We start from the raw sequence: 27,947 nt of genomic DNA, 5'->3' as shown, positions 1-27,947 counted from the left end.
GAAAATGGTGGCCTCCCAGTCTCCAGCCCCAGAACTGAAGTATTGGGCAACCACTCTTCAGTGAGTCCTCAGGGAAAAACAATCACTCTTGTCTCCCTTGTTTCTGTCTGCGCTCTGCATTCACCCAGCCTGTGACCCAGCATTTTCATCTCAGGCATGTAATCCCGATTTGAGTCTCCAAACTTAGCAGACTCCTGCCGTGAGAACCCATGCCACTCCTCCCGGAGGAGGGAGGAGGGTCTCAGCGCAATTCTGCCACTTGCTGGGCCCCTGTTTGAAGAGCAGTCACCAGACCATGCCGAGGTTCTAGGTTTATGGCAACACCGAGCTGAAAGCCCACTCCTGGAGTCACTAATTGCAGCCAGCTTCCCCAGTCTGACACCTGGGAACTCTGCCACACTCAGGCAGCGCCATTCATTCTGTGACTCCGGGGATCCTGAGATGAGGCTGACCCACCTAGAATTCCGCCTGGCTTTACTACCTGAGCGCCTTTCAGGAAGGGGCATCCCTCACTGGAGCAGACTTCTAAAAGTTCTGATTTTGCTCTCTGCTATTATATCACTTTCTGGTAGCTGGCTTATGGCCGCTCCCTCTCCCTGCAGTATATCTTCTGATATATCACCTCGGATTCACTTCTCTGTACCTCCTACTTTGCAGAAAGTGGTTGCTTTTCTCTTTGTAGAATTGCAGCAGTTATTTTACAGATTTCCGGTTGAGTTCACAGGTGTTCAGAATGATTTGATAGCTATCTAGCTGAATTCCAGGTACCAGACAAAACTAAGGACTACTACTCCTCCACCATCTTCCTCCCCCCCATAAGCCAAGACCCATTGATATGCTGTCTGCAAGAGACTCATTTTGGGCAGAAAAACACCTCCTGATTGAAAGTGAGGGGTAGAAAACGATTTATCATGCTAATGGACATCAAAAGAAAGCTGGGGTAGCTATCTTTATATCAGACAAATTAGGTTTTAAACCAAAGACTGTAACAAGAGAAAGAACACTATATCATAATTAAAGGGTCTATTCAACCAGAAGATCTAGCAATTGTAAACATTTATGCCCCCAACTTGGGAGCCACCAATTATATAAGCCAAGTAATAACAAAATCAAAGAAGCACATGGATAATACAATAATAGTAGGGGACTTTATTTATTTTTTATTTATTTTTAAAGATTTTATTTATTTATTTGACAGATAGAGACATAGTGAGAGAGGGAACACAAGCAGGGGGAGTGGGAGAGGGAGAAACAGGCTTCCCACAGAGTAGGGAGCCCAATGCGGGGCTCGATCCCAGGACCCTGGGACCATGACATGAGCCAAAGGCAGACGCTTAATGACTGAGCCACCCAGGCACCCCAATAATAGGGGACTTTAACACCCCACTGACTGCAATGGACAGATCATCTAAGCAGATCAACAAGGAAAAAAGGGCTTTGAATGACACCCTGGACCAAATGGACTTCACAGATATATACAGAACATTCCATCCTAAAGCAACATAACACACATTCTTCTCTAGTGCCCATGGAACATTCTCCAGAATAGATCATATCCTGGGTCACAAATCAGGTCTCAACCGGTACCAAAAGATTGGGATCATTCCCTGCATATTTTCAGACCACAATGTTTTGAAACTGGAACTCAATCACGAGAGGAAATTTGGAAAGAACTCAAATACATGGAGGCTAAAGGGCATCCTACTAAAGAATGAATGGGCAACCAGGAAATTAAAGAAGAATTAAAAAAATTCATGGAAACAAATGAAAATGAAAACACAACTGTTCAAAGTCTGTGGGATGCAGCAAAGGTGGTCCTAAGAGGAAAGTATATAGCAATACAAGCTTTTCTCAAGAAACAAGAACGGTCTCAAATACACAACTTAACCCTACATATAAAGGAGCTGGAGGAAGAACATCAAGTAAAGCCTAAACCCAGCAGGAGAAGAGAAATAAAGATCAGAGTAGAAATCAATGAAATAGAAACCAAAAGAACAGTAGAACAGATCAACGAAACTAGGAGCTGGTTCTTTGAAAGAATTAACAAGATTGATAAACCCCTGGCCAGACTTACCAAAAAGAAAAGAGAAAGGACCCAAATAAATAAAATCAAGAATCAGAGAGGAGAGATCACAACTAACACCAAAGAAATATAAACAATTTTCAGAACATATTATGAGCAACTATATGCCAAGAAATTAGGCAACCAGGAAGAAATGGATGCATTCCTAGAAACATATAACCTACCAAAACTGAACCAGGAATAAATAGAAAACACAAACAGACCCATAACCAGCAAGGAAATTGAAGCAGTAATCAAAAATCTCCCAACAAACAAGGGTCCAGGCCAGATGACTTCACAGGGGAATTCTACCAAACATTTAAAGAACTAATACCTATCCTTCTGAAGCTGTTTCAAAAAATTGAAATGGAAGGAAAATTTTCAAACTCTTTCTATGAAGCCAGCATTACCTTGATCTCAAAACCAAAGACCCCACCAAAACACAGAATTACAGACCAACATCCCTGATGAATATGGATGCCAAAATTCTCACCAAGATACTAGCCAATAGGATCCAACAGTACATTAAAAGGACTATTCACCACAACCATGTGGGATTTATTCCTGGGCTGCAAGGGTGGCTCAACATCCACAAATTAATCAGTGTGATACATCAAATAAATAAAAGAAAGGACAAGAACCATATGATCCTCTCAATAGATGCAGAAAAAGCAATTGACAAAGTACAGCATGCTTTCTTGAGTAAAACTCTTCACAGCATAGGGATAGAGGGTACACACTTCAATATCATAAAAGGCATATATGAAAAGCACACAGCGAATATCACTCTCAATTGGGGAAGAACTGAGAGCTTTTCCCCTAAGGTCAGGAACACAGCAGGGATATCCACTATAGGGATGCCTATTCTCGCCACTATTGTTCAACATAGTACTAGAAGTCCTAGCCTCAGCAATCAGACAACAAAAAGAAATAAAAGGCATCGAAATTGGCAAAGAAAAAGTCAAACTCACTCTTTGCAGATGACATGATACTCTACGTGGAAAACCCAAAAGATTCCACCCCAAAATTGCTAGAACTCATACAGGAATTCAGCAATGTGGCAGAATATCAGTGCATAGAAATCAGTTCCATTTCTATACACTAACAATGAGACAGAAAAAAGATAAATTAAGGAGTCAATCCCATTTACAATTGCACCCAAAACCATAAGATACCAAAGAATAAACTTAACCGAAGAGGCAAAGGACCAGTACTCAGAAAACTATAGAACACTCATTAAAAAAGTTGAGGAAGACACAAAGAAACGTTCCACGGTTATGGATTGGAAAAACAAGTATAGTTAAAATGTCTATGCTACCTAGAGCAATCTATACATTCAATGCAATCACTATCAAAATACTGTTATCAACATTTTGCAGAGAGCTGGAAAAAATAATCCTAAAATTTGTATGGAACCAGAAAAGACCCCGAATAGCCAAAGGAATGTTGAAAAAGCAAAGCAAAGCTGGTGGCATCACAATTCCAGACTTCAAGCTCTATTATAAAGCTGTAATCATCAAGACACTATGGTACTGGCAGAAAAACAGACACATAGATCAATGGAACAGAATAGAGTGCCCAGAAATGGACCCTCAACTCTATGGTCAACTAATCTTTGACAAAGCAGGAAAGAATATCCAATGGAAACAAGACAGTCTCTTCAACAAATGGTGTTGGGAAAATTGGACAGCCACATGCAGAAGAATGAAACTGGACCATTTCCTTACATCATACACAAAAATAGACTCAAAATGGATGAACGACCTAAATGTGAGATAGGAATCCATCAAAATCCTAGAGAACACAGGCAGGAACCTCTTTGGAACCTCTTTGACCTTGGTCACAGCAACTTCTTGGTAGACATGTCTCCAAAGGCAAGGGAAATAAAAGCAAAACTGAACTATTGGGACCTCATCAAGATAAAAAGTTCTTGCACAGCAATGGTAATAATTGACAAAACCAAAGACAACCTACAGAATGGGAGAAAATATTTGCAAATCCTCATCATGTAAAGGGCTAGTATCCCAGTCTATAAAGAACACATCAAATCAACACTCAACGAACAAATAATCCGATCAAGAAATAGGCAGAAGACATAAACAGAGATTTCTCCAAAGAAGACATACAAATGGCCATCAGACACATGAAAAAATGCTTCACATCACTTCGCATCAGGGAAATAGATTTCAAAACCACAATGAGATACCACCTCACACCAGTAAGAATGGCTAAAATTAACAAGAAAAGAAACAACAAATGTTGGGAGAGGTTGTGGAGAAAGGGGAACCCTCCTACACTGTTGGTGGGAATGGAAGCTGGTACAGCCACTCTAGAATACAGTGTGGAGGTTCCTCAAAAAAGTTGAAAATAGAGCTACCCTAGGGCCCACGAATTGCACTACTAGGTATTTACTCCAAAGATACAAATGTAGTGATCCAAAGGGGCACGTGCACCCCAATGTTTACAGCTTCAATGTCCACAATAGCCAAACTATGGAAAAAACCCAGCTATCCATCGGCAGATAAATGGATAAAGAAGATGTGGTGTGTGTGTGTGTGTGTGTAATGGAATATTACTCAATGACCAAAGAGAATGAAATCTTGCCATTTGCAATGACATGGATGGAACTAGAGGGTATTATGCTAAGTGATATAAATCAATCAGAAAGACAATTTTTATGATTTCACTCATATGTGGAATTAAAGAAACAAAACAGAGGATCATAGGGGAAGAGAGGGAAAAATAAAAGATGAAACTAGAGAGGGAGACAAACCATGAGACAATCAAAGGAAACAAACAGGGTTGTTGGAGGGGAGGTAGGTGGGGATGGGGTAACTGGGTGATGGATATTAAGGAGGGTATGTCATGTAATAAGCACTGGGTGTTATATAAGAGTGATGAATCACTGAACTCTACCTCTGAAACTAATAGTAGAGTATATATTAATTAATTGAATTTAAATTTAAAAAATGTATTCTCTGGAGAATCATAAAGATGCTGAGCAGGAAAGTTGACAGTTCAAAATTTATGCATTAATGAAAAAATACTAGCTTTTGAAAATGTTTTTTTTAAAATTCTCTAATATCAAATTAAACTTTGTTAATAACAGTTAAAATTAGTAGATGTTTATAATCTCCAGATGAAAGGTAATGTTATTAAAGCAATTGCCACAGCTGGCAAAGGAAAACATTCTAAAATTGCAAAGAAAGAAAAGAAAAAGAAAAAAAAATTCCTCAAAACTTTGGGAAAACATTGGTAGCATAAAAAGTTTATTTTACTTAATATTTTTTGTTTGTTTTTCCAGCAATATGTAGCAGAAAATATCTTTTAAGTAGTAATATAAAAGACCCAAGATAGCAAATACAAGTGTATGCGCTTAAATATCCCATGTAAACCAACTCACAGGCTCAATATATATCGACTTCAATTTATTTTGTGTATTTTTGGCAAGTAGCTTTAAAATTGTAAGGGACATATAACTGAGAAAGAAGGTAGAGAGTACTTTGTTCTTGACTTTGTCAACTAGGAAAAGATGGATCTTCTTCTGAATATTGCTATAATATTTTGTCATAAAAATTCTTTAAGAAAACTAGCAGATGAAGTCAGAAAACGTCAAAGCCCACTAATAAAGAATTTTTAATGTACATTTTTGTATCTTTACTTTTTTAAAAGATTTTATTTATTTATTTGAAAGAGAGAGACTGAGGGAGAAAGAGAGAGAGCGAGCGAGCGAGCATGAGCAGGAGAATGGGGAAGGGCAGGAGGGAGAACTAGACTCTCTGCTGAGCAAGGAGCCCGACACAGGGCTCGATCCCAAGACTCTGGGATCATGACCTGAGCCAAAGGCAGCTGCTTAACCAATTGAGCCACCCAGGCACCCCAATTTTTGTATCTTTAATAATGCTATCTTTAACCAATCAAGCAACTAAACACAAATATCAAACAATATATCTTTGCCTCACTCTCCAAATGTGAAAATTTGGGCTCCTTTCATAGCCATAAGATACCATGTAAGAAGTCAAGGATGTTTTTTTTTTTTTCTAAATACCTTATTTCTTGATTCTGAATACATAAAACAGACAAAATATATATAAAACATGCAGTCCAGTCGTTTGCCAGCTTACTTACCTCGAACCAAATGAAGTTCTTGCCACTGGGAAGAAAATTGCCAGTGCATAAGTTGAATAAATGTTCCTGTTAGGGCTTTCAATTCCTGGATCAAAAGTTACCTTTCAGTTGACTTTTCGCCTTCCTTCATGTACATTTATAATATAGTTAAGCCTCTGTGGGCAATATTACTATAAATAAAGATGCTACGCATTCACTGCTCAGTTGCTAAAATTTATAAGCCATAAAGACATTAGAAATCTATTCATTTCAAAACAAAATGTTGACTAAAGCTTTGCAGGCTGTTATTTAATGCACCAAGCAGCCCACATTTAAAATGTTAAAACATTTATTACCTAAAAGTGACCCAAAGAATATCTGCAATGACTAAGGCAAAAAAAAAAAAAAAAAAAAAAAGCCTTAATTTTCTTTGATAAGCACCCTAGTTTTTCAAATAAAAAACAGTAATAAAATATTATATGACAAAGAAACAAAAAAGGAAAGACCCAAGAGTTACATATTAAAACCTCTGAAGCTGAATAATGGAAAGGAAACTCCTTATTTCTTTCTTCTTGTTAATTTATCTCCAGTACCTGAGTTAAAGCATAAAGCAGCAAGAGTGCAAGTGATTCCAAACAACTTGGAATTTTATTGTAAACATCCCATAAAGAATGGCAACAAATTAATCCAGTTTTTTGTCTTTGAAGATAATTGCTTGAATGACTGGTAACTGCCAAACAAAACATCTTTTATAAACCAAGCCAGTTAGTTTACCTTTCTTTACTGAATTTTAGTTTAATGGACATTTTGTCCATATATAACATCACATCAACTATTAACTCAATGACTTTCCATCTTAAAATTTTATGGATACTAAGAACAAACATAAGGTACAGTTTTGTTAATACTTTGTAAGGGATTACAAAAGACAAAGATGGTAAGTTACAGGACAAAGAAATAAATTACTGATTGCCATCACCACAGTATTGTTTAAAGAATTAACATTTCTAGTACTGCCTGCCTAATGTGCATCTGGTGACATATGTAAAAACACATTTCCCAACTGGGTTTCTAAATATTTTTGTATGTGATTTTAAAAGTCAATTACCAATGGTGATTATATGTATCAATAGTTTTATTTTTTAGAAAATACTTATCATGCTTTTATATGTCAAAGTCTCATATTATAGATTTAATTAAGATAGGTATAAGAATAACAAATGGGCATACATATAAATAAACACACCTTAACTCTAAACTGCAGGGCCTTTCTACTGTACTTCTCCCATCAGTGATTCATAAATTGCCAGTCTTGTTGAAGTGTGCTAAATTAGATGCAGTCTTCATTGCAGTAAGAGAAGTGAGGATAAAAGTAAGCAGGAATGATTGAAAAGAAAATAATCAAGGATAAGGCTATATAAGAAATAAATGTCTAGGAACTTGAGGGCAATTCATATTTCACAAAATACAGCACCATGAAAAGAATTAACTTTATATTAGAATTTAAACAAAACTTGGTAAACTTTGTAATTAAAACTTAGTAAAGAAACTTTACTAAGAGATAAAAATAAAAAAAAGCATGAAAATATTTTCACACTAATTTTTAAAACAAGCCTTAAAGGTGATCATACTCTATTTCAATAAAACTTTTGTAAAACCTCATGTACCACAAAAATGTTGGGGATGGGGTTAACATTTAAAACTGAATTTTAAATGTCAAAAGTTCCATTCCCTCCCCCAGAATTGAACTATATTCATTTTGGAACTCAAAATGTTAGTAATTGTTTAAAAGGCTGGATATCAAAGTAAACTGAAAATTATACAGGATGTAAGTTTCCCTTTTGTGGATGTGAAAATTCCAACGTTAAAGATAAGTACCAGTTGGTAAATGTGCATAAAATAATTCCCAAGATATATAAGCAAGTAATAAAGGTGTTTATCACTACCACAAACATACACATTTTGAAAAATGCTCAAAAAGTTTTTATCAAAAACTAAGTGGCATTCACATTTTTCTTTTCAATCACTCTGTTATTGTCTGATGACAACCTATAGGATTACAACAAAAACAACAAAATAACAAATCACTCAAATTTACTTCAAAGTATTACAAGGCTGAGTTAGATATCTGAGCACACAGTTGTGCATTATGAGATTTATGAATTTTACTCAATTTCTTAGCCTCTGGGTGAAACAAAGTGCTGTATGAAGAATTCTAGCACAAGCCTGATCTCTGGGAAGGGAAACAGAAAAAGAAACAAGTGAAGGAAAGATAAATTAAAAAAAATAGAGGGACACATGTACATGATAAAAACCTAGTTTATCTAGAAGGCATAATGAAATGGATGATCAAGCAGTATATATACAGGCTAAGTGCTTTAAACAGAGGCAAAGAATTGGTAGGCTGTGAATACAGCTGTCTTCCATACAAAATATTCTTTTTTTAATGTCCAAGACAAAGTGTGTCAAGTTGGAAAAAAATCTACACACACACACACACACACACACACAAATTTAGTAATTAGGCTGATAGGCTAGTGAATGTTTTGGAAAGCATCCTATTGCTGGAAGAGTTACACACAACAAGACATAGAACACACAATTCTGTTTTCATAAACAGATACACATGTTAAGATCTTAAAGCTGGGAATTAAAAGATTATTAGCATTTATGAGAAATATTATAGTTCAGTGACTATTAATATCCAGCATAGGATTAGGTTTATACATGTGTATGTTCTCATGGACCTAAATATAAGTTTATTTCTTAGCAATGCATTTAAGATTTAGACTTTTCTTCAAAATTTTCACCTCATTTCCTACTTGCTTTGCTATGCCTGAACCTGATATTATTTAGGTTTAAAGATACTCTAAAAAATTAAAGTGTACAATATTCAATGTGATACAAATTACAACACATTCACAGGAGGCGGCGTTACAAACAAGCAAAGTATAAATTGGAGGGAAAGTGTTCAGATATAAAAGTAAAAATACTATCTTCCAAACTTTTATTTTCACACGTATTAAAATAATTTGCATGCAAACAGAAAATAATCTGTTTGTTTTGTAATAAATGGTAAATATGCTCATCTAACATACCCTGGTGACTTTTAAATCCTAATAACTGAAATCAATATTATAGCAAAATGCTGTTCACTAGTATTTTCACAGTATTTCACTACATATAAAATGTGCTTAAAAATGTCTTCAGCCTTATTATTCTAATCATCTAAACCTAGAAAATCTTGACATATGGGAAATAAATGTGGCATTTTTATTTTTCAAAATAAATTATAAATAAAGCTTGAGATAGCTAAAATCACACAAATGGCAATTCTTCTACATTTGAAAGGGTCAGCTCTTCATAGAAGAATGTCAACAAAAAATTTCACACTAAAATGATACACGTAATACATGTTTGGGTATATCCATGAATTTAAGTAACTATGTTACTTTGATTAGGGTAAGTCAAAGTGTTATTGATTCTAGGAAAACACAGACACAAATTTAGTCTAAATGACCATGAGATGAATAATTAAAATAGTACATTTTAGCAAAAATCAAATGCAGAGTTTCAAATGTGAATGTTTTTGAATCTATAGTATGGTTAAAAGTGTCAGCTGAGTTTAACCAGCAGTAGTTTTGGTTTAGTGAAAAACAACAACAACAACAACAACACTACAACAACAACAAAAAAATCAGCTTGATCTACTGTTCAGTAACAGAAGTTAGTGCCATTAACAATTCACAACAATACTTTCTTAAAGCCTGAACATCATTTCTACTGCAAGTGAAAATTGCTTAAAGTTAGTACAGGACCAACCCCCACCTGATCCAAACAAAAAGAGCAAAGTTATGTGTGTACTCCTTCCTTTGCACTTAAGGATTTTCAGATGCACAAAATGATTGGAAACATGAAACAAACACATTCGCTTAAGAAATATCCTGGGATTACTAGGCATACATGAAGTTTTTTTCTTTTTTTAATCTCCAAAGTCTGATCTAAGTGCAACAAATCTGCTGTTACAGTAACAGAGATTAATATTATCCCACTCACCTTAACAAATTAGTGAATTTGCAATTTCTCAAATTTGAGGATTAAAATTCATCTTGGAACTCAAGCTCATTTATGGAATCATGTGCACTCTACTGCTGTAAACAAGACCATAAGGGTTTTAAAGATTTTTTTAATCTATAAAATAATGACTTGAATATCAATGTGCAGTGAAATGAGGTTCTTTTCTAAAAGAATATAACAGAAGAACCCTTTGGAATGGTATGAGCAAAACCTATTAAAGTTGCCTCAAAATATTTGCTAGCCAAAACATTCCAATTCAAACTAGCTGTTTTGTTACATTTTAAAATTCAAATGAAAACCAATCACTCACAGCTGTAAATAGCAAGTGGTAGCAGAGATACATAAGCAGTAGACCAAGTCTACTTACACAAGTATGTACTAAGAAAAGCCTAAGGTACAGCATACTACACTTATGAAAGTTTGTTAATTACAACTATTAATTTGAGAGCCAATACAATTATTAACAACCTCTCAGCTTATAACATATGAGTATTCATTCCTACCAAGCTTGTTCTATTTTTTTAGTTAGTAATGAATAACAGCATCTATTTTCCTTAACGTTTCCAGTAGTTGTAGTTAATAGAGGTAGCTGAGCTACTATTCAAAGAAATTATTCTTTGTGGATGAGGATTTTTTCAAATGTTTAAGTTATTCTTTAAACTACACAAGTTCTATTAATGCAATAAAATATAATAGGAAAAAGAAAATGGATGCAAGAAACTTTTGCATTTGGCACCTTGTCTAGATTGATACCTCAAATATTCTTTTTTAATAAAGTTAATGCAAACATCAGGACACACCACAAAGATTTGCTACATATTTACAAGGCACCAACCCTTTCTCACCTTTAACATGAATTAAGCAAATCAATGAAAAGCATATCAAGATCCCCCCCACCCCCAAAAAACTGTAGTATAAATATATACTTCAGTTCAGTACAATTCATGAAAGTTTGGCCTGGGAAGAGTAAAATAATCCAGATCGTTCTTACAATATAGAAACTGTAAACATTTAATAGCTGCCTATAGGATTGGTGTATTGTGCAAAAGTTATTATTACTGGGTACAAGAATTAAAATGGCAAAAACAAACTATATAAAACTCTGTAAGAAGGTGCTATACTTCTGTGATACAAAAGCAAAAGAGGGATATTCAATTGAGATAAAAATGTCATGCTACGCTTAAGAAGCTGAATGCTCCTTTAATGTAGTAAATCTGTAGTGTGTTTGTGATATGTTGTGTGCGTGTGTCTATATGTGGGCAGAAATTTTTTTTTAATTTAAGGCCTAATGAGTAAGGCTTGTTTGAACAAATGAAGTGTGGAGATCAAAAGTCTTGAAACAAATGTATACTGGCATAATGGAAAAGCACCAATGTGAAAGGAAGCAGAAGTCCCCACACAACTTGCTTTGTAGATTTCCTAGTAAATTCCCTGCAGTAGAAGGCCATTGAATTTTTTTAAATTACTCTAATTTTATTAACTGTTAATAATTCCATCCCATGAGATGGCTAACCCTGGCTTTTTCTGTCATTTTACGCACTCTGCCTGATCTGGATGTACCAAGATTCAGAGGATCTTCAGTGGACACAAAATTGTCATTATCAGAATCATCATTATATAAAACAGTCCTCCTGCCTTGGTTTCTTGTTTTAATTCGAGGCAGTCTACTGAAACGTCCTGAAAACATGGTATCAAATTCATCATCTGCAATACGTGCACGTTTGGCTCTGGTGGCTCCTCTAGAAGCACCTCTTCCTCCTCTCCCTCTCCCTCTCCCTCTAGTGGCACCTGCACCTCTTCCTCGACCTCCTCGTCCCCTGCCTCCTCTTCCTCGGCCTCCTCTACTCCATCTACCCCATCTGCCCCATCTGCCCCTTCCTCCTGTGCCTCTTGTCTTCCAGTTTCTTTTTCCATTGGCATATTGCTTTCTGAGTTTTCTTTTAGGCCTGGTTTGTATGAATTTGCTATAGTCATGGTCTCCATCTACGTAATCTTGATCTGTTCTGGAAGTTGATTCAGAATCAGAATCAGAACCACAGGTACTTTCAGAACTTAAACTGGATCCTAACTCTCCACTCTCTGAGGAGGACAAATGTGATTTCTCTTTTGTTTCTTTTTTCTCTTTCTCTTCTCTTCCCATGCTTTCATCTTCTTCTGATGCACTAAGTAGTTTTCTTTTGATTCCTGTCCGAGGCTCTCTGCCATCACCATTTGTAAGGGGTCCATCAATGGAGTGATCTAAATCAAGATGAATAATTTTTTAAAGTTAAGCTTTGACACTGAAGATGGTTATTTAAGTTCAAAAGTAAAATAAAAGTTCTATCAAAAAATACTTAGCACCCAAAGATAGGGTAAAATAATGGAGAGTATTGGAATATAAATTTAAATCTGTTAGAAATGGAAGATACTAATGTTCTGAGTTTTGTCTGATTGTGTTTTTTGGGGGGAGGCAGGGAAGAGAGTATGGAGGGATGATGGGTGGTGAGGAAGTTGGGCAGAAATTTCAAGGGCTTAAGCTCTATAAAGAATTATGTAAGAACATGTATCAGAATAATTTCATTAATTCAATGAACAAATATTTACTGATTACCTACTATATTGCTGGAAGTTTGAAATATGGCAATAATGAGACAAAGTCCTTGCTCTTTGGATTTATATTTTAGTGGGGAAAGCTTGATAGACAATGAAATAAATAAAAAAAAAATAATACAATTTCAAGTAATGATACATGATATAAAGAAAAAAGAGAGTAATAAAAAATCTCAAGTATATACATGGTGGGTATTTTAGATAAGAAAGACTTTCATGTAGAGGTAGTATCTGAGAAAAGAACTGAATGAAATGAGATCCAGGAAAAGAACATTCCATTGGAGGAAACAGAAACCCAGTGTAATTGGAGTGGAAGAAAAAACAGAGTAGTGGGAGATAACTGCCAGTGGTAAAGGGTTTTAGAACAAGAGAATGACAGGATCTGATTTTTATTTTTCACAGAGCACTATGGTTCTTTTGCATAGAATGAATTATGGGAGGGATTAGAAGCAGAGACCAGTTGAGAGACCATTGCAGTAGTCTAGGTAAGACATGATAAGGGATGTACCAATAGAGGTGATGAGAAGTGATTAGATTTGGAGTGTTTCCTTCTAGAGGAGCCATCAGAGCCAACCTTTTATTTTTCAAGTTTGAACTGACAGGAATTGCTGATGGATTGGATGTCAAGTGTTAAGCACAGAATGAAGGTCAACTCCAGGGTTTTATGGCCTGAGAAACTGGTTGAATGGAAGGCAGCTATGCTAACCACTATACCACCAACGCAAAACTGGTTGAATGGTAGAGATATTATGCTGAGTTGGAGAACACTGAAAGAGGAACAGGTTTAGGCAGTATGGTAGAAAAAAAAATCAAGATTACAGTTTTAAATACTACTAGAGTTCCAAGCAAAGACAATTAAAAAAAAAAAGAAAAAGAAAAAAAGCAGGTAGATACACCTGTCTAGAGTTCAGGGGAGACTCATATAGAGGTAGAGATATAATTTTGGAAAATTTCAGTAAGAGATAACATTTAAGGTCAAGAGAACTTATGGTGCTTATTAAGAGAGCAAACAAAGAAAGAGAATGTAGCTGATGACTGAGACTTGGGATATTCCAACATCTAAAGATAAAGAACAACTGGCAAAGATAACTGAGAAGGAACAGCTAGTGAGGTAGGAGGAAAACAGGAGAGTGGACTGAAAAGCTTGGAAGGAGCAAAGATTAGGGTTGTATGTTAACCATAGTGACAAGATTAGTTTAATAGTCTAGGTGTTATAGACTGGATTGTGTTCCCCTCTCAAAAAAATACATATATTGGTTTTCTGGAGGAAGATGGAGGTGGAATAGGAGGACCCTAGGCTCACCTTGTCTCACAAACACAACTAGATAACAATCAAATCATCCTAAATACCCCAGAAATCAACATGAAGACAGAACAAACTCCATAACTGAAGGGAGAGAAGAGGCCATATTAAATTAGGTAGGAAGTACGCAGATGTGGTTTAGGGGAGAAATGGATCATGGGTACGGCAAAGGGGAGGGAGCTGTGGTCACAGAGAAGGGTGAGAGGGAGTAGAGCACACAGCAGAATGCACAAGAAGAACATTTACCCAAAGCCATTGGCTTGGAAAATGAGAGGGGCCGATTTTCATGAGTTCTTAAAACCAGTGAGGCTTAAAGCCCAGAATTTTAAAGGTTGGCAGGCTTGACTGGGACAAAGCCTTGAGGGCACTGCTCTGCTCCTGGAGAGAGAAGGCACGCAAACAACCTGGGGACAGAGCATGGAAACACCTGGGACCACAAGAGGGAGATTATTCACTCTCCTTCGAGGGCTTCCCTGAGAGGCAGCTTTCATAGAGACGCCTCTCTAGAAACAAAGGAGCTGGCCAGAGCCATTTCCCTCCAGTACCCCTCAGCATAAACCCAGAGCTACCAGTGGGAAGCAGTGTAGCCCTGACACTGGCTAATTAACTTGCTTACACTAAGCCTCACACCCCTGCACTCTAGTGGGACTGCCCTTCTCAGTCAAGCTTGCCTAAGTCCCAGCATGGTGGGCCCATCCCCCAGAGGAACAGCACAAGCCCCGACCACACCATGTCTCTAAAAGCCTGCTGCAGTTTTAAAGGTCACCAGGATTATCTAGGATACAGCCTGTAGGGCACTGAGCTGCTCCTGGAGAGAAGGTAGGCAAAAAAACCTGGAGGCAGACAGCTTGAAAACAGCAAACTAGAAAATGCTTGGGGCACACAGGTGGGAGATTATCTGCTCTTCTCAGAGTGCTTCCCTGAGAGGCAACATTCATAGAGACTCCTTTCAGGGAACAAGTGCTGACTGGTGCCATTTTTCTCCCCTGCCCCTCAGCATAAACACAGAGCCAGCTGCAGGAAGCACTGCAGCGCCTATACTGGCTGCCTAACATGGTTACACCGGGTCCCATACCCCAGCTTTCTGATGAGCCTGCCTTTCTCAGTCAAGTTTGCCCCAGTACCAGCGTGGTGGGCTCCTCCCCCAGAAGATCAGCAGAAACCCCTGCCCAACCATGTTTCCCTACAAGAGTTCTACAGGGCTTCAGTTCGAGTGGAAATAGTATCAGGTCTCATTTAACAAGCAGACCAGAGCACTAGTTAAAACTTGCCACATTGGGGCGCCTGGGTGGCTCAGTCGTTAAGCATCTGCCTTCGGCTCAGGTCATGATCCCAGGGTCCTGGGATCGAGCCCCGCATCGGGCTGCCTGCTCGGCGGGAAGCCTGCTTCTCCCTCTCCCACTCCCCCTGCTTGTGTTCCCTCTCTCGCTGTGTCTCTCTCTGTCAAATAAATAAATAAAATCTTTAAAAAAAAAAAAAAAAAAAAAACTTGCCACATTTATGGGGTGCCTGGGTGGCTCAGATGGTTAAGCATCTGTCTTCAGCTCAGGTCATGATCCCAGGGTCCTGGGATCAATCCCCACATCGGGCTCCCTGCTTGGCGGGGAGCCTGCTTCTCCCTCTCCCTCTGTGTACACCTTCCCCTACTTTTGCTCTCTCTCTGTGTCAAAAAAAAAAAAAAAAAACACATGCCAAATTTTGGCCAAGGAACAAATACTGTACACTGCAAGCAGGGAGAGCCTCTGCAGGTAACTGGGCTGAAAGACAGAGCAGCCAAAACACAACAGCAGAGCATACGTAGCACAACCAGAGAGAAATCTCAGAGTGACAGGTACTGGAAACTATATGACTGCTTCTTCATAAAGCCATTAATTTCAGGAGCAGGAAACATAACTAGTTTCCTAACACACAGAAAAAGGCAGAGACCTAGACAAAATGCCAAGATGGAGGAATTCATCCCAAATGAAACAACAAGAAAAGGTCACAGCCAGGGATCTAATCGAAGCAGATATAAGTAATATGCCTGGTCCAAAATTTAAACAACAATCATATGGTACTTACTGGGCTTCAGAAAAGAATGGAAGACATCAAGGAGACACCACAGAGATAAAAGAGCTAGAAAACAGTCAGAAATGAAGAATGCTATAAATGAGATTGGAACAAGCTTGATGCAATGACAAGCAGGCTGGAAGAAGCAGAGGAATGATTTAGTGATATAGAAGACGAAATAATGGAAAATAATGAAGCTGAACAAAAGAGAGAGAGAATTATGTAATATGAGAATAAACTTAAGGGACTTAGTGATTCCATCAAATGTAAAATCATTCTTTTTTTTTTTTTTTTTAAGATTTTATTTATTTGACAGAGAGAGACACAGCAAGAGAGGGAACACAAGCAGGGGGAGTGGGGGAGGGAGAAGCAGGCCTCCCGCTGAGCAGGGAGCCAGATGCGGGGCTCGATCCCAGGACCCTGAGATCATGACCTCAGCCGAAGGCAGACGCTTAACGACTGAGCCACCCAGGCGCCCCTAAAATCATTCTTATTACATGAGTCCCAGAAGAAGAGAGAAAAGGAGGCAGAAAATTTATTTCAAGAAATAATAGCAGAAAACTTCCCTAATCTGGGAAAGGAAACAGACATCCAGGCCCAGGAGGCACAGAGAACTCCCATCAAAACAAAAGGAGGCCAACACCAAGACATATTGTAATTAAACTGGCAAAATCTAGTGATAAATAAAAAATCTTAAAAGCAGTAAGACAAAAGAAATCCTTAACTTACAAGGGAAGACCCATAAGGCTGGATGGAGATTTCTCAACAGGAACTTGACAAGGCAACAGGGAGTGATATGACATATTCAACTTGCTGAATAGGAAAAATCTGCAGCAATGAACACTATCCAGTAAGGCTGTCATTCAGAATAGAGGAGACATAAAGAGTTTCCCAGATAAACAAAAACTAAAGGAATACATGACCACGAAACCAGCTCTGCAAGAAATATTAAAGGGGAATCTTTGCATGGAAAGGAAGGACCAAAAGTGACAAAGACTAGAAAGGAACAGAGAAAAATCTCCAGATACACTGACAAAACAAGTAATAAAATGGCACTAAATACATATATATCCATAATTACTCTGAATGTAAATGGACTAAACACTCCAATCAAAAGACAGGCTGTCAGGATGCAAAAACAACAATAAAACCCAAAAAACCCCAAACAGACAAGAACCATCTATATGCTGCCTGTAAGAGACTGATATTTAGACATAAAACACCTGCAAATTGAAAGTGAGTGGATGGGGAAACATTTATCACACAAATGCATGTCCACAGTAAGCCGGAGTAGCAATACTCGTATCAGATAAACTAGACTTTAAAACAAAGGCTGTAACAAGAAATGAAGAAGGTTATTATATCATAATAAAGCAGACAACACAACAAGATGTAACAATTGCAAATATTTATACACCTAACATGTGATCACCCAAATATATATAACAATGAATAACATAAGGAAATTAATAATAACACAATAATAGTAGGGGACATAAACACTCCACTTACATCGATGGACAGATCATGTAAACAGAAAATCAACAAGGAAACAATAGCTTTGAGTGCCACACTGATTCAGATGGAGTTAACAAATATATTCAGAACATTCCATCCTAAAACAGCAGAGTATACAGTCTTTTCAAGTGCACATGGGACATTCTCCAGAATAGATCACATCCTACATCACAAATCAGGCCTCAACAAATACAAAAAACACTGAGATCACACCATGCATCTTTTCTGAATACAATGCTATGAAACTTGAAGTCAAGCACAAAAAAAATTTGGAATGACCACAAATACATGAAGGTTAAACATGCTACTAAACAGTGAATGGTTCAACTAGGAAATTAAACAAAATGTATAAAAACAAATGAACATGAAAACACAAAAGTACAAAACATTTGGGATGCAGCAGAAGCAGTCCTAAGAGGGAAGTATATAGCAGTACAGGCCTACCTCAAAGCAAGAAAAATCTCAAAGAAACAACCTAATCTTACACCTAAAGGAGTGAGAAAAACAACAAATGAAGCTTATATCCAGAAAAAGGAAGAACATAATAAAGTTTAGAGCAGAAATAAATCATATAGAAACAAAGAATACAATGTAACAGATCAATGAGACCAGGAGCTGGATCTTTGATAAAATTAAGAAAATTGATAAACCTCTAGGCAGACTTATCAAAAAGAAAAGAGAAAGGACCCAAATAAATAAAATCACAAATGAGAGAGGAGAAATAATGAGCAACACCACAGAAATACAAACAATTGTTAAGAGAATGGGATAGCCCAGTGATGGGTATTAAGGAGGGCACATATTGCACGGAGCACTGGGTGTTATATGCAAACAATGAATCATGGAACACTAAATCAAAAACTAATTATGTACTGTATGGTGACTAACATAACATAATAAAATTAAATTAAAAATTAAAAAAAAGAATATTTTGAAAAACTATAGTTCAACAAATTGGACAACCGGAAAGAAATGGATAAATTTCTAGAAACATTTAAGCTACCAAACTGAAAAAATAAGAAATAGAAAACCTCAACAGAAAAATAACCAGCAAAGAAACTGAATTAGTAATCAAAAATCTCCCAAAAAATAGAAGTTCAGGAGCAGATGGCTTCATAGGCAAATTCTATGAAACTTTTACAGAAGAGTTAATACCTATTCTTCTCAATCTACTCCAAAAAATAGAAAAGGAAGGAAAACTTTTAAATTCATTCTATGATACCAGCATTACCCAGATGCCATAACCAGATGAAGACTCTACTAAAAAAAGAGAACTGTAGGCCAATATTGCTGATGAATATGAATGCAAAAATTCTCAATAAAATAGTAGCAAACTGAACACAACAATAAATTAAAAGTATCATTCACCACGATCAATGGGATTTATTCCTGGGTTGCAAGAGTGGTTTAATATTTGCAAATCAATCATCATGATACATGACATTACTAAAGGGAAGGATAAGAACCATATGATCATCACAATATATGCAGAAATAGTATTTAACAAAGTACAACATCCATTCATGATAAAAATGCTCAACAAAGTAGGTTCAGAGGGAACATACCTCAACATAATAATGGTGATATATGAAAAACCCACAGTTAATATCATCCTCAATGCGGAAAAGCTGAGAGCTTTTCCTCTAAGGTCAGGAATAAGACAGGGATGTCCACTCTCACTATGGTTATTTAACATAGTACTGGAAGTCCTAGCCCTAGCAATCAGACAACAAAAAGAAATTAAAGGCATACAAATCAGCAAGGAAGAAGTAAAACTTTCACTATTTGCAGATGACATGATATTCTATATAGTAAACCCAAAAGATTCCACCAAAAAAACTGTTAGAACTGATGAACAAATTCAGTAAAATTTCAGGATACAAAATCAGTGTACAGAAATCTGTTGCATTTCTCTACACCAATAATGAAGCAGCAGAAAGAAAAATTAAGAAAATGATCCCTTTTATAACTGCACCAAAACTATGATACTTGGTATAAACCTAACCAAAGAGTTGAAAGATTTGTCATCTGAAAACTATACATCACTGATGAAAGAAATTAAAGATGACACAAAGAAATGGAAAGATATTCCATGCTCATGGAACAGAAGAAAAAATATTGTTAAAAAGTCTATATTACTGAAAGCAATCTACACATTTAATGTAATCCCTATCAACATATCAACAGCATTTCTCACAGAGCTAGAATAAACAACACTAAAATTTCTACTGGACCTCAAAAGACCTGGACAGGCAAAGCAATCCTGAAAAACAAAAGTAAAGCTGGAGGCATCACAGTTCTGGAATTCAAATTACATTACAAAGCTGTAGTGGTGAAAACAGTATGGTACTGGTACAAAATTAGACACATAGATCAATGGAACAGAATAGAGAACCAGGAAATGAACCCACAATTATATGGTCAATTAATCTTCAACAAGGGAGGAAAGAATATCCAATGGGTAAAAGACAGTCTCTTCAAAAATGGTGTTGGGAAAACTGGACAACAACATGAAAAAGAATGAAACCAGACCATTTTCTTACACCATACACAAAAGTAAATTCAAAACAGATGAAAGACCTAAATGAGAGACAGGAAACCATTAACATCCTAGAGGAGAACACAGGCAGTAACCTCACTGACATCAGCCATAGCAACTTCTTTCTGGCTATACCTCCTGAGGCAAGGGAAATAAAAGCAAAAATAAACTACTGGGACTTCATCAAAATTAAAAGCTTCTGGGGGGGTGCCTGGGTGGCTCAGTCAGTTAAGCATCTGCCTTTGGCTCAGGTCATGATGCCAGGGTCCTGGGATTGGGCCCCACATTGGGCTCTCTGCTAGCTGGGAGCCTGCTTCTCCCTCTCTCTCTGCTGCTCCTCCTGCTTGTGCGCACTCTCTCTCTCAAATGAATAAATAAATAGAATTAAAAAAAATAAAAATGAAAAACTTTTGCACAGTGAAGGAAACAATAAAACTAAAAGGCAACCTATGGAATGGGATAAGATATTTGCAAATGACATATCTGATAAAGATTTGGTATCCAAAATATATAAAGAAGTTATAAAACTCAACACCCAAAAAAACAAATAATCCAATTTAAAACTGGACAGAAGACATGAATAAGTATTTTCCAAAGAAGACATACAAATGGCCAACAGACACATGAAAAGATGTTCAACATCTTTAACAGGGAAATACAATTCAAAACTGCAATGAGATATTACCACACACCTGTCAGAATGGCTAAAGTTAACCAGAGAGGAAACAACACATGTTTTGAGGATGTGGAGAAAGGGGAATCCTCTTACACTACTGGTGGGAATGCAAACCGATGCAGCCACTGTGGAAAAGAGTATGTAGGTTCCTCAAAAGGTTAAAAAATAGAACTACCCTATGATCCAGCAATTGCACTACTAGGTATTTACCCAAAGAATACCAAAATACTAATTCAAAAGGATACACGCCCCCCCATGTTTATAGCAATATTATCTACAATAGCCAAATTATGGAAAAAGCCCAGATGTCCACTGAAAGATGAATGAATAAAGAAGATGTGGTATACATAAACAATGGAATATTACTCATGCAACGACATAAATGGAGCTAGAGAGTATTATGCTAAGCAAAATAAGTCAAAGACAAATACCATATGATTTCACTCATACGTGGACCTGAAGGAACCAAACAAATGAGCACAGGGAAAAAAAGAGAAAGAGAGGCAAACCAAGAAACAGACTCTTAACTGTTCAGAACAAACTGATGGTTATCAGAGGAGAGTTTGGTGGGGGGATGGGTTAGGTGATGGGGATTAAGGAGTGCAGTTGTGATGAGCACCAGGTGTTGTATGGAAGTGCTGAATTGCTATACTGTATACTGAAACTAATATAACAGTGTACATTAAATAACTGGAATTTAAATAAAAACTTTAAAAAGTTACATATGGTAAAGCCCTATTCCCCAATGTATCTGTATTTAGAGACAGATCCTATAAGGAAGTCATTAAAATTAAATGAAGTCATAAGTGTAGGCGCTGAAGTACTAGAATTGGTATCCTTAAAAGAAGAGGAAGAGATAGCAGTGCTCACTCTCTCTTCCTGTCTGTGGATATACAATGAAAAACCCATGTAATGACACATCAAGAAGGCAGCCATCAGCAAGCTAGGAAGAGAGTCCTGACCAGATGCCCTGTTGGCACCTTGATCTTGGACTTTGAGCCTCCAAAACTGTGAGGAAATAAATGTTTATTGTATATATATGAAAAAGTGATCAACATCTCAAATCATCAGAGAAATGCAAATCAAAACTTCAATGAGTTATCACCTCTCACCTATCAGAATAGCTAAAATCAACAACACAGGAAACAACAGATGTTGGCAAGGATGTGGAGTAGAAGGAACCCTCCTGCACTGTTGTTGGGAATGCAAACTGATGCAGCCACTCTGAAAAGCAGCATGGAGGTTCCTCAAGAAGTTAGAAATAGAACTACCCTATTATTCAGCCATTGCACTACTAGGTATTTATCCGAAGAATACCAAAATATTAATTCAAAGGTATATATGCACCCTTACATTTATTGCAGCACTATTTACAATAGCCAAATTATGAAAGGAGCCCAATTGTCCATTGATAGATGAATGAATAAAGAAAGTGTGGTATATATGTATAATGGAATATTCATCAGCCATAAAAAATGAAATCTGGCACTTACAATGACACGGATAGAGCTAGAGAGTATAAGGATACACAAAATAAGTCAGTCAGAGATAACCAAATACCATATAATTTCACTCATATGTGGGATGTAAGATACAAAACAAATGAGCAAAGGAAAAAAGAGAGAGAGAGAGACAAAACAGGAGACATTTAACTATGGAGAACAAACTGATGGTTACCAGAGGGTGGGAGGATGGGTGAAACAGGTGAAGGGGATTAAAGAGTACACTTATCATGATGAGCACTGAGTAATGTATAGAATTCTTGAATCACTATATTGTATACCAAAAACTAATGTAACACTGTATGTTAACTATACTGGAATTAAAACAAAACTTCATATAAAAAAAGACAGGAAAAAAAAAGACAAGAGGAGAGAGGAGTTTGGGAAGATTGTGGAGTAGGAGAACCCTAGGCTCACCCTGTTCCATGTTTTCAGTAGATATCATCCACATCCAAGTCAATAAACAGGAGAGTGATCCAAAGACTGGAAGAACAAACTCCACAACTAAATATAGAGAAGAAGCTGCATCCAAAAGGTTAGGAATGTCATAAATGTGGAGGGAGGCTCCTGCCTGGAGGAAGGTAGCTATGTGAGTGGAGATGGCAGAGAAATGGGGCCTTGCCCCAAGGAGCTCACATAGGGAAGACTAATCCCCATAATGTTTGGCCTTGAAAACCACAGGGGCTGAATTCCTGTGTTTGTTTAACCACTGGGACCTGGAGCCTGGAGCTTTAAAAGTCAGTTGACTCAACACTGGGCAACTCTGGAGGGTGAGTGATACCTGGGTAGCCACACTTAAAGAGATAGCAGATTGCACCAGGAGGCAACAGGAAAACAGGTTTATACAACCCCGGGGGCAAAAAGGAGACGTGTTCATACTGATTTTGGAGCACGTTGGGGGACTTCTCCAAAAATGAGGGAGCTGGCAGGTGGCATTTTCCTCCCCTGCCCCCTAGCATAAACGATGGGCCACGTGCAGGAGGCGGGACTGCACAGATACTTGCTACCTAACCCACTAGCAGTGCACCACGCCCACAAGTTCTCCTGAGGACTTACCCACTTCAAGCCTGCTGGCCTGGACCCTTGACTAAGGGCAAATTTTATTAACATTGCGGGGACTCACCCAGCCACCAGGTGCACAGCTGCCAAAGCACACCATGTTCAGCTGCTGAGCCCTGCCATGTTGCCTGGGCACACTGAGCCACAGACATCGTGATGCACCCAGCTACCCTGGTGCATAGACCCAGCTGCTGTAGTACCTCAGGATTCCGACTTAAAACTAGTAGCCCAGCACAAATTTTGCTAACACCCCTGTCATGCCCCTAGTTCCCTGGAGGGCACACCCCCTCAGAGCTGGCCTGCCTGGGTCCCACTAATACCACAGAGAGCAGGCACAGCCCAGAAAAGGCAGAAAGTCAGTTCAGATGACTGTACTGAAAGGAAAAGTGACTCAGACACAACAGCAGGGCATAAACAACAAACAAAGGATCCTCTCATGAAGGGCCAAGTTCTGGTGAACAGGGGACTCTGCACTGCAGGGCATTGCAGGGGCTCTTCTTCATAAAGTCACTACTTTCAAGAGCAAAAGACATAGGCGACTTTCCTAACACACAGAAACAGACACAGAGAGGCAGACAAAATGAGGAGAAAGAGAAATTTATCCCAAATGAAAGAACAGGACCAGGCCATGGCCAGAGATTGAAGCGAAACAGATATAAGTAACATGCCTGATAGAGAATTTAAAGCAATCATCATAAGGATCCTCAATGGACTTGAGAAAAAAGTGAAAGACATGAATGAGAAACTTAACACAGAAATAAAGAAGAACATAGCAGAGATGAAGGGTACAATAAAGGAAATGAGAAACACTCTTGATGGTAGTGTGATAAAGAGAAAATTTTTAAATCATCAAGACAAAAGATAGTAACATAGAAGGAAAAATGCCTAAGACTAGCAGGAGATTTTTCAACGGACGCTTTCCTAGCCAGAAGGGAGCGGAATAGGAAAAATCTGCAGCCAAGAATACTCTATTAGCAAGGCTATCATTCAGAAGAGGAGGTAGAATTTCCCTTTCAAGAACTAAAGGAGTTTCATAAGCATTAAACCAGCCCTACAAGAAATATTTAAGGGGACTCTGAGTAGAAGGGAGAGACCAAAAGTTACAATATAAAGGTAGGAAACATAAAAGCAGTAAATATGGATATTTCTGTGAAAAAATCAGGCAAGGAATTCACAAGATAAAAGGATATAAAATATAACAGCATATATTTAAAGCATGGGGAGGGGGGTAAAGAATGTGTCCAATCTTAAGGATTATCAGCTTAATATGTACTTGTATATACAGAAGAGGTTATATACAAATGTACTGGTAACCATATATTAAAAACCTCTAATAAATATGCAAAGAATAAAGAGAAATATATCACTTAAAAAATCAGCAAGATATGAAAGACAGAAAGACAAGAAAGGATCAGAGAAAATCTTCAGAAACAACCATAAAACAAGTAATAAAATAGCACTAAATACATATCTATAAGTACTTTGAATGTAAATGGACTAAATGCTAAAATCAAAACACACAGGGTGACAGAATGGATTAAAAAAAAAAAAACAAGATCCATCTACAGTTGTAAGCAGCTTACAATGAGATTCATTTTATTTATTTATTTATTTATTTATGGTTATTTCGTATTTTATTGGACTGATGTACATTTCACCATTTCTGAGACGTGAAGCTAACACAGGACTAAGAATGTAGAATGGGAAAGGGGGAGAAGCCATCACAAATTTGACTAAACTAGAAAGGCACATAATTCTTTGGGTTAGAATTAAGGGAAAAACCTGTTCAGAGCTGAAGGGAGGTCCTTGGTTTCTATCAAAAAATCTCCTAAAGGCTCTATTAATACAAGGGTCAACTTATGGAAAAGCACCCGAATTGCACAAAACCCCATTAGGCAGGAGAAATGGGCAGGATAGAGGGACGTGGGCTGTGGGGGCAGCCAGTCTGCAGCAGGGACAGAGGGCTGGGCTGGAGGCCATGGCTTGGGCCCAGGACCTGGAGGTAGGAGCAGGCTGGGAAGAAGTCTAGAGGCAGAGGTTAGTACATTCACCCAAAGCCAGGGCTTCCCAGATGGTCTCTAGGATGCAGATGCTTTCCTCAGACAAAGGAGATTCGTTTTAGACCTAAAGGTACATGCAAATTGAAATTAAAGGGAATCTATCACACAAATGTATGTCAAAAGAAGGCCAAAGTAGCAATACTTATAAGGACAAACTAGTTTTAAAACAAAGACTGTAAGAAGAGACAAAAGATACTACACAATAAGGAATTCAACAAGAATATAAAACAATTGTAAATATTTATACACCTAACATAGGAACACCCAAATACATATAACAATTAATAACAAACATAAAGGAACTAATTGATAATAATACAACAATAGTAGGGGACTTTAACAGCGCATTTATGTGAATGGACAGATCACCTAAACAAAAAATCAATGAGGAAATAATGGCTTTGAATGACATACTGAAACAGATGGATTTAACACATATATTCAGAACATTCTATCCTAAGACAGCAGAATACACATTCTTTTCAGGTGCACATGGAACTGTCTCCAGAACAGATCATGCATTAGGCCATAAAAGAAGCCTCAACAAATTCAAGAAGATCAAAGTCATACCATGCAACTTTTCTAACCACAATGCTATGAAACTAGAAGTCAACCACAAGAAAAAATGAGGAAAGACCACAAATATATGGAGGTTAAATAACATGGTATTAAACAATGAATGGTCAACTAGGAAATAAAGAAGAAATAAAAAATACATGGAAACAAATGAAAATGAAAACAGAATGGTCCAAAACCTTTGGGATGCAGCAAAAGTGGTCCTAAGAGGGAAGTTTATAATAATATATGCCTACCTAAAGGTGAAAGAAAATCTTAAATAAACAACCTAACCTTATACCTAAAGGAGCTAGAAAAAGAAAAAGAAAACCTATAGCCAGCAGAAAGAAAGAAATAATAAAGACTAGAGGAAAAATAAATGATACAGAAACTAAAACAATAATAGAACAGATCAATGAAACCAGGAGCTGGTTGTTTGGAAAAAAAAAGATCAATAAAATTGATAAATCTCTAGTCAGAAGTATGATGAAAAAAAGAGAAAGGACTCAGATAAGTAAAATCACAGAGAGGGGAAATAACACCCACTACCACAGAAATACAAACAACCATAAGAGAACATTATGAAAAACTATATATACCAACAAACTGGACAACCCTGGAAGAAATGGATACATGCCTAGAAACATATAAACTACCACAAGTGAAACAGGAAGATATAGAAAATCTGGAGATACTGAAACCAGCAAAGAAATTGATTCAGTAATCAAAAACTCCCAACAAACAAAAGTCTAGAGCCAGATGGCTTCACAGGGGAATTCTACCAAACAGTTAAAGAAGAGTAAACACTCATTCTCTTCCAACTACTCCAAAAAATAGAAAAGGAAGGAAAACTTCCAACTTCATTCTATGAGGCCAGCTTTACCGTGATACCAAAACTAGATAAAGACACCACTAAAAAATAGAACTACAAGCCAATATAATACCTTTGATGAACATAGGTGCAAAAATCCTCAATAAAATAGTAGCAAACTGAATCCAACAATAAATTAGAATCATTCACCATCATCAGGTGGGTTTTATTTATGGATTGCAAAGGTAGTTAGTTCAACATTCACAAATCAATGTGATACATGACATCAGTAAGAGAAAGGATAAGAACCATATGATTATTTCCATACACACAGAAAAAACATTTGACAAAGTACAACATCTATTCATTATAAAAGCCCTCAACAAAGCAGGTTTTGAGGGAACATACCTCAACATCATAAAGGCCATATATGAAAAATCCACAGCTAACATCATTCTTAATATGGCAAAACCGAGAACCTTTTCCCTAAGGTCAGGAACAAGACAAGGATTGTCCACTCTCACCACTTTTATTCAACATAGTGGAAGTCCCAGACAAAGCAATCAGAAAACAAAATGAAATAAAATTCATCCAAATAGGGAAGGAAGAAATAAAACTTTCACTATTTGCTGATGACATGATACTGTATAGAGAAAACCTGAAAGACTCCACACACATACACAAAACTGCTAGAACTGATAAACAAATTTAGTAAAGTCGCAGGATAAAAACATCAAAGTACAGAAATCTGCTTCATTTCTATATAAGAAAACAATCCCATTTATAATTACACCAAAAATAATAAGATACCTAGGAATAAACCTAACCAAAGAGGTGAAAGACCTGGACTCTGAAAACTACAAAACACTGATGAAAGTAATTGAAGATGACACAAAGAAATGGAAAGACATTCCATGCTCATGGATTGGAAGAACAAATATTGTCAAAATGTCTATAGTACCCAAAGCAATCTACACATTTAATGCAATCCTGATCAAAATGCCAACAGCCTTTTTTACAGAACTAGAACAATCCTAAAA

The 27,947-nt window shown here is 37.2% G+C and overlaps 1 protein-coding gene across 3 annotated transcripts in view; it reads right to left on the bottom strand.

Moving 5' to 3' along the window:
* Positions 1 to 7,013: 7,013 nt before the first annotated feature.
* BRWD3 (bromodomain and WD repeat domain containing 3) overlaps positions 7,014 to 27,947 on the bottom strand; it is a 192,900-nt gene continuing 171,966 nt past the window's right edge. For all 3 annotated transcript variants that reach the window (XM_078065011.1, XM_078065013.1, XM_078065012.1), the window contains one exon: positions 7,014 to 12,484. In XM_078065011.1, the coding sequence (XP_077921137.1) occupies positions 11,730 to 12,484 (755 nt within the window). In that variant the 3' untranslated portion in view covers positions 7,014 to 11,729. The remainder of the gene's footprint in view (positions 12,485 to 27,947) is intronic.

The sequence above is a fragment of the Halichoerus grypus genome, chromosome X (genome assembly GCF_964656455.1).
Source record: "Halichoerus grypus chromosome X, mHalGry1.hap1.1, whole genome shotgun sequence".
Classification (NCBI taxonomy): domain Eukaryota; kingdom Metazoa; phylum Chordata; class Mammalia; order Carnivora; family Phocidae; genus Halichoerus; species Halichoerus grypus.
Note: the sequence above shows the minus strand (reverse complement) of the source record. Positions and strands in the feature narration are given on the sequence as shown.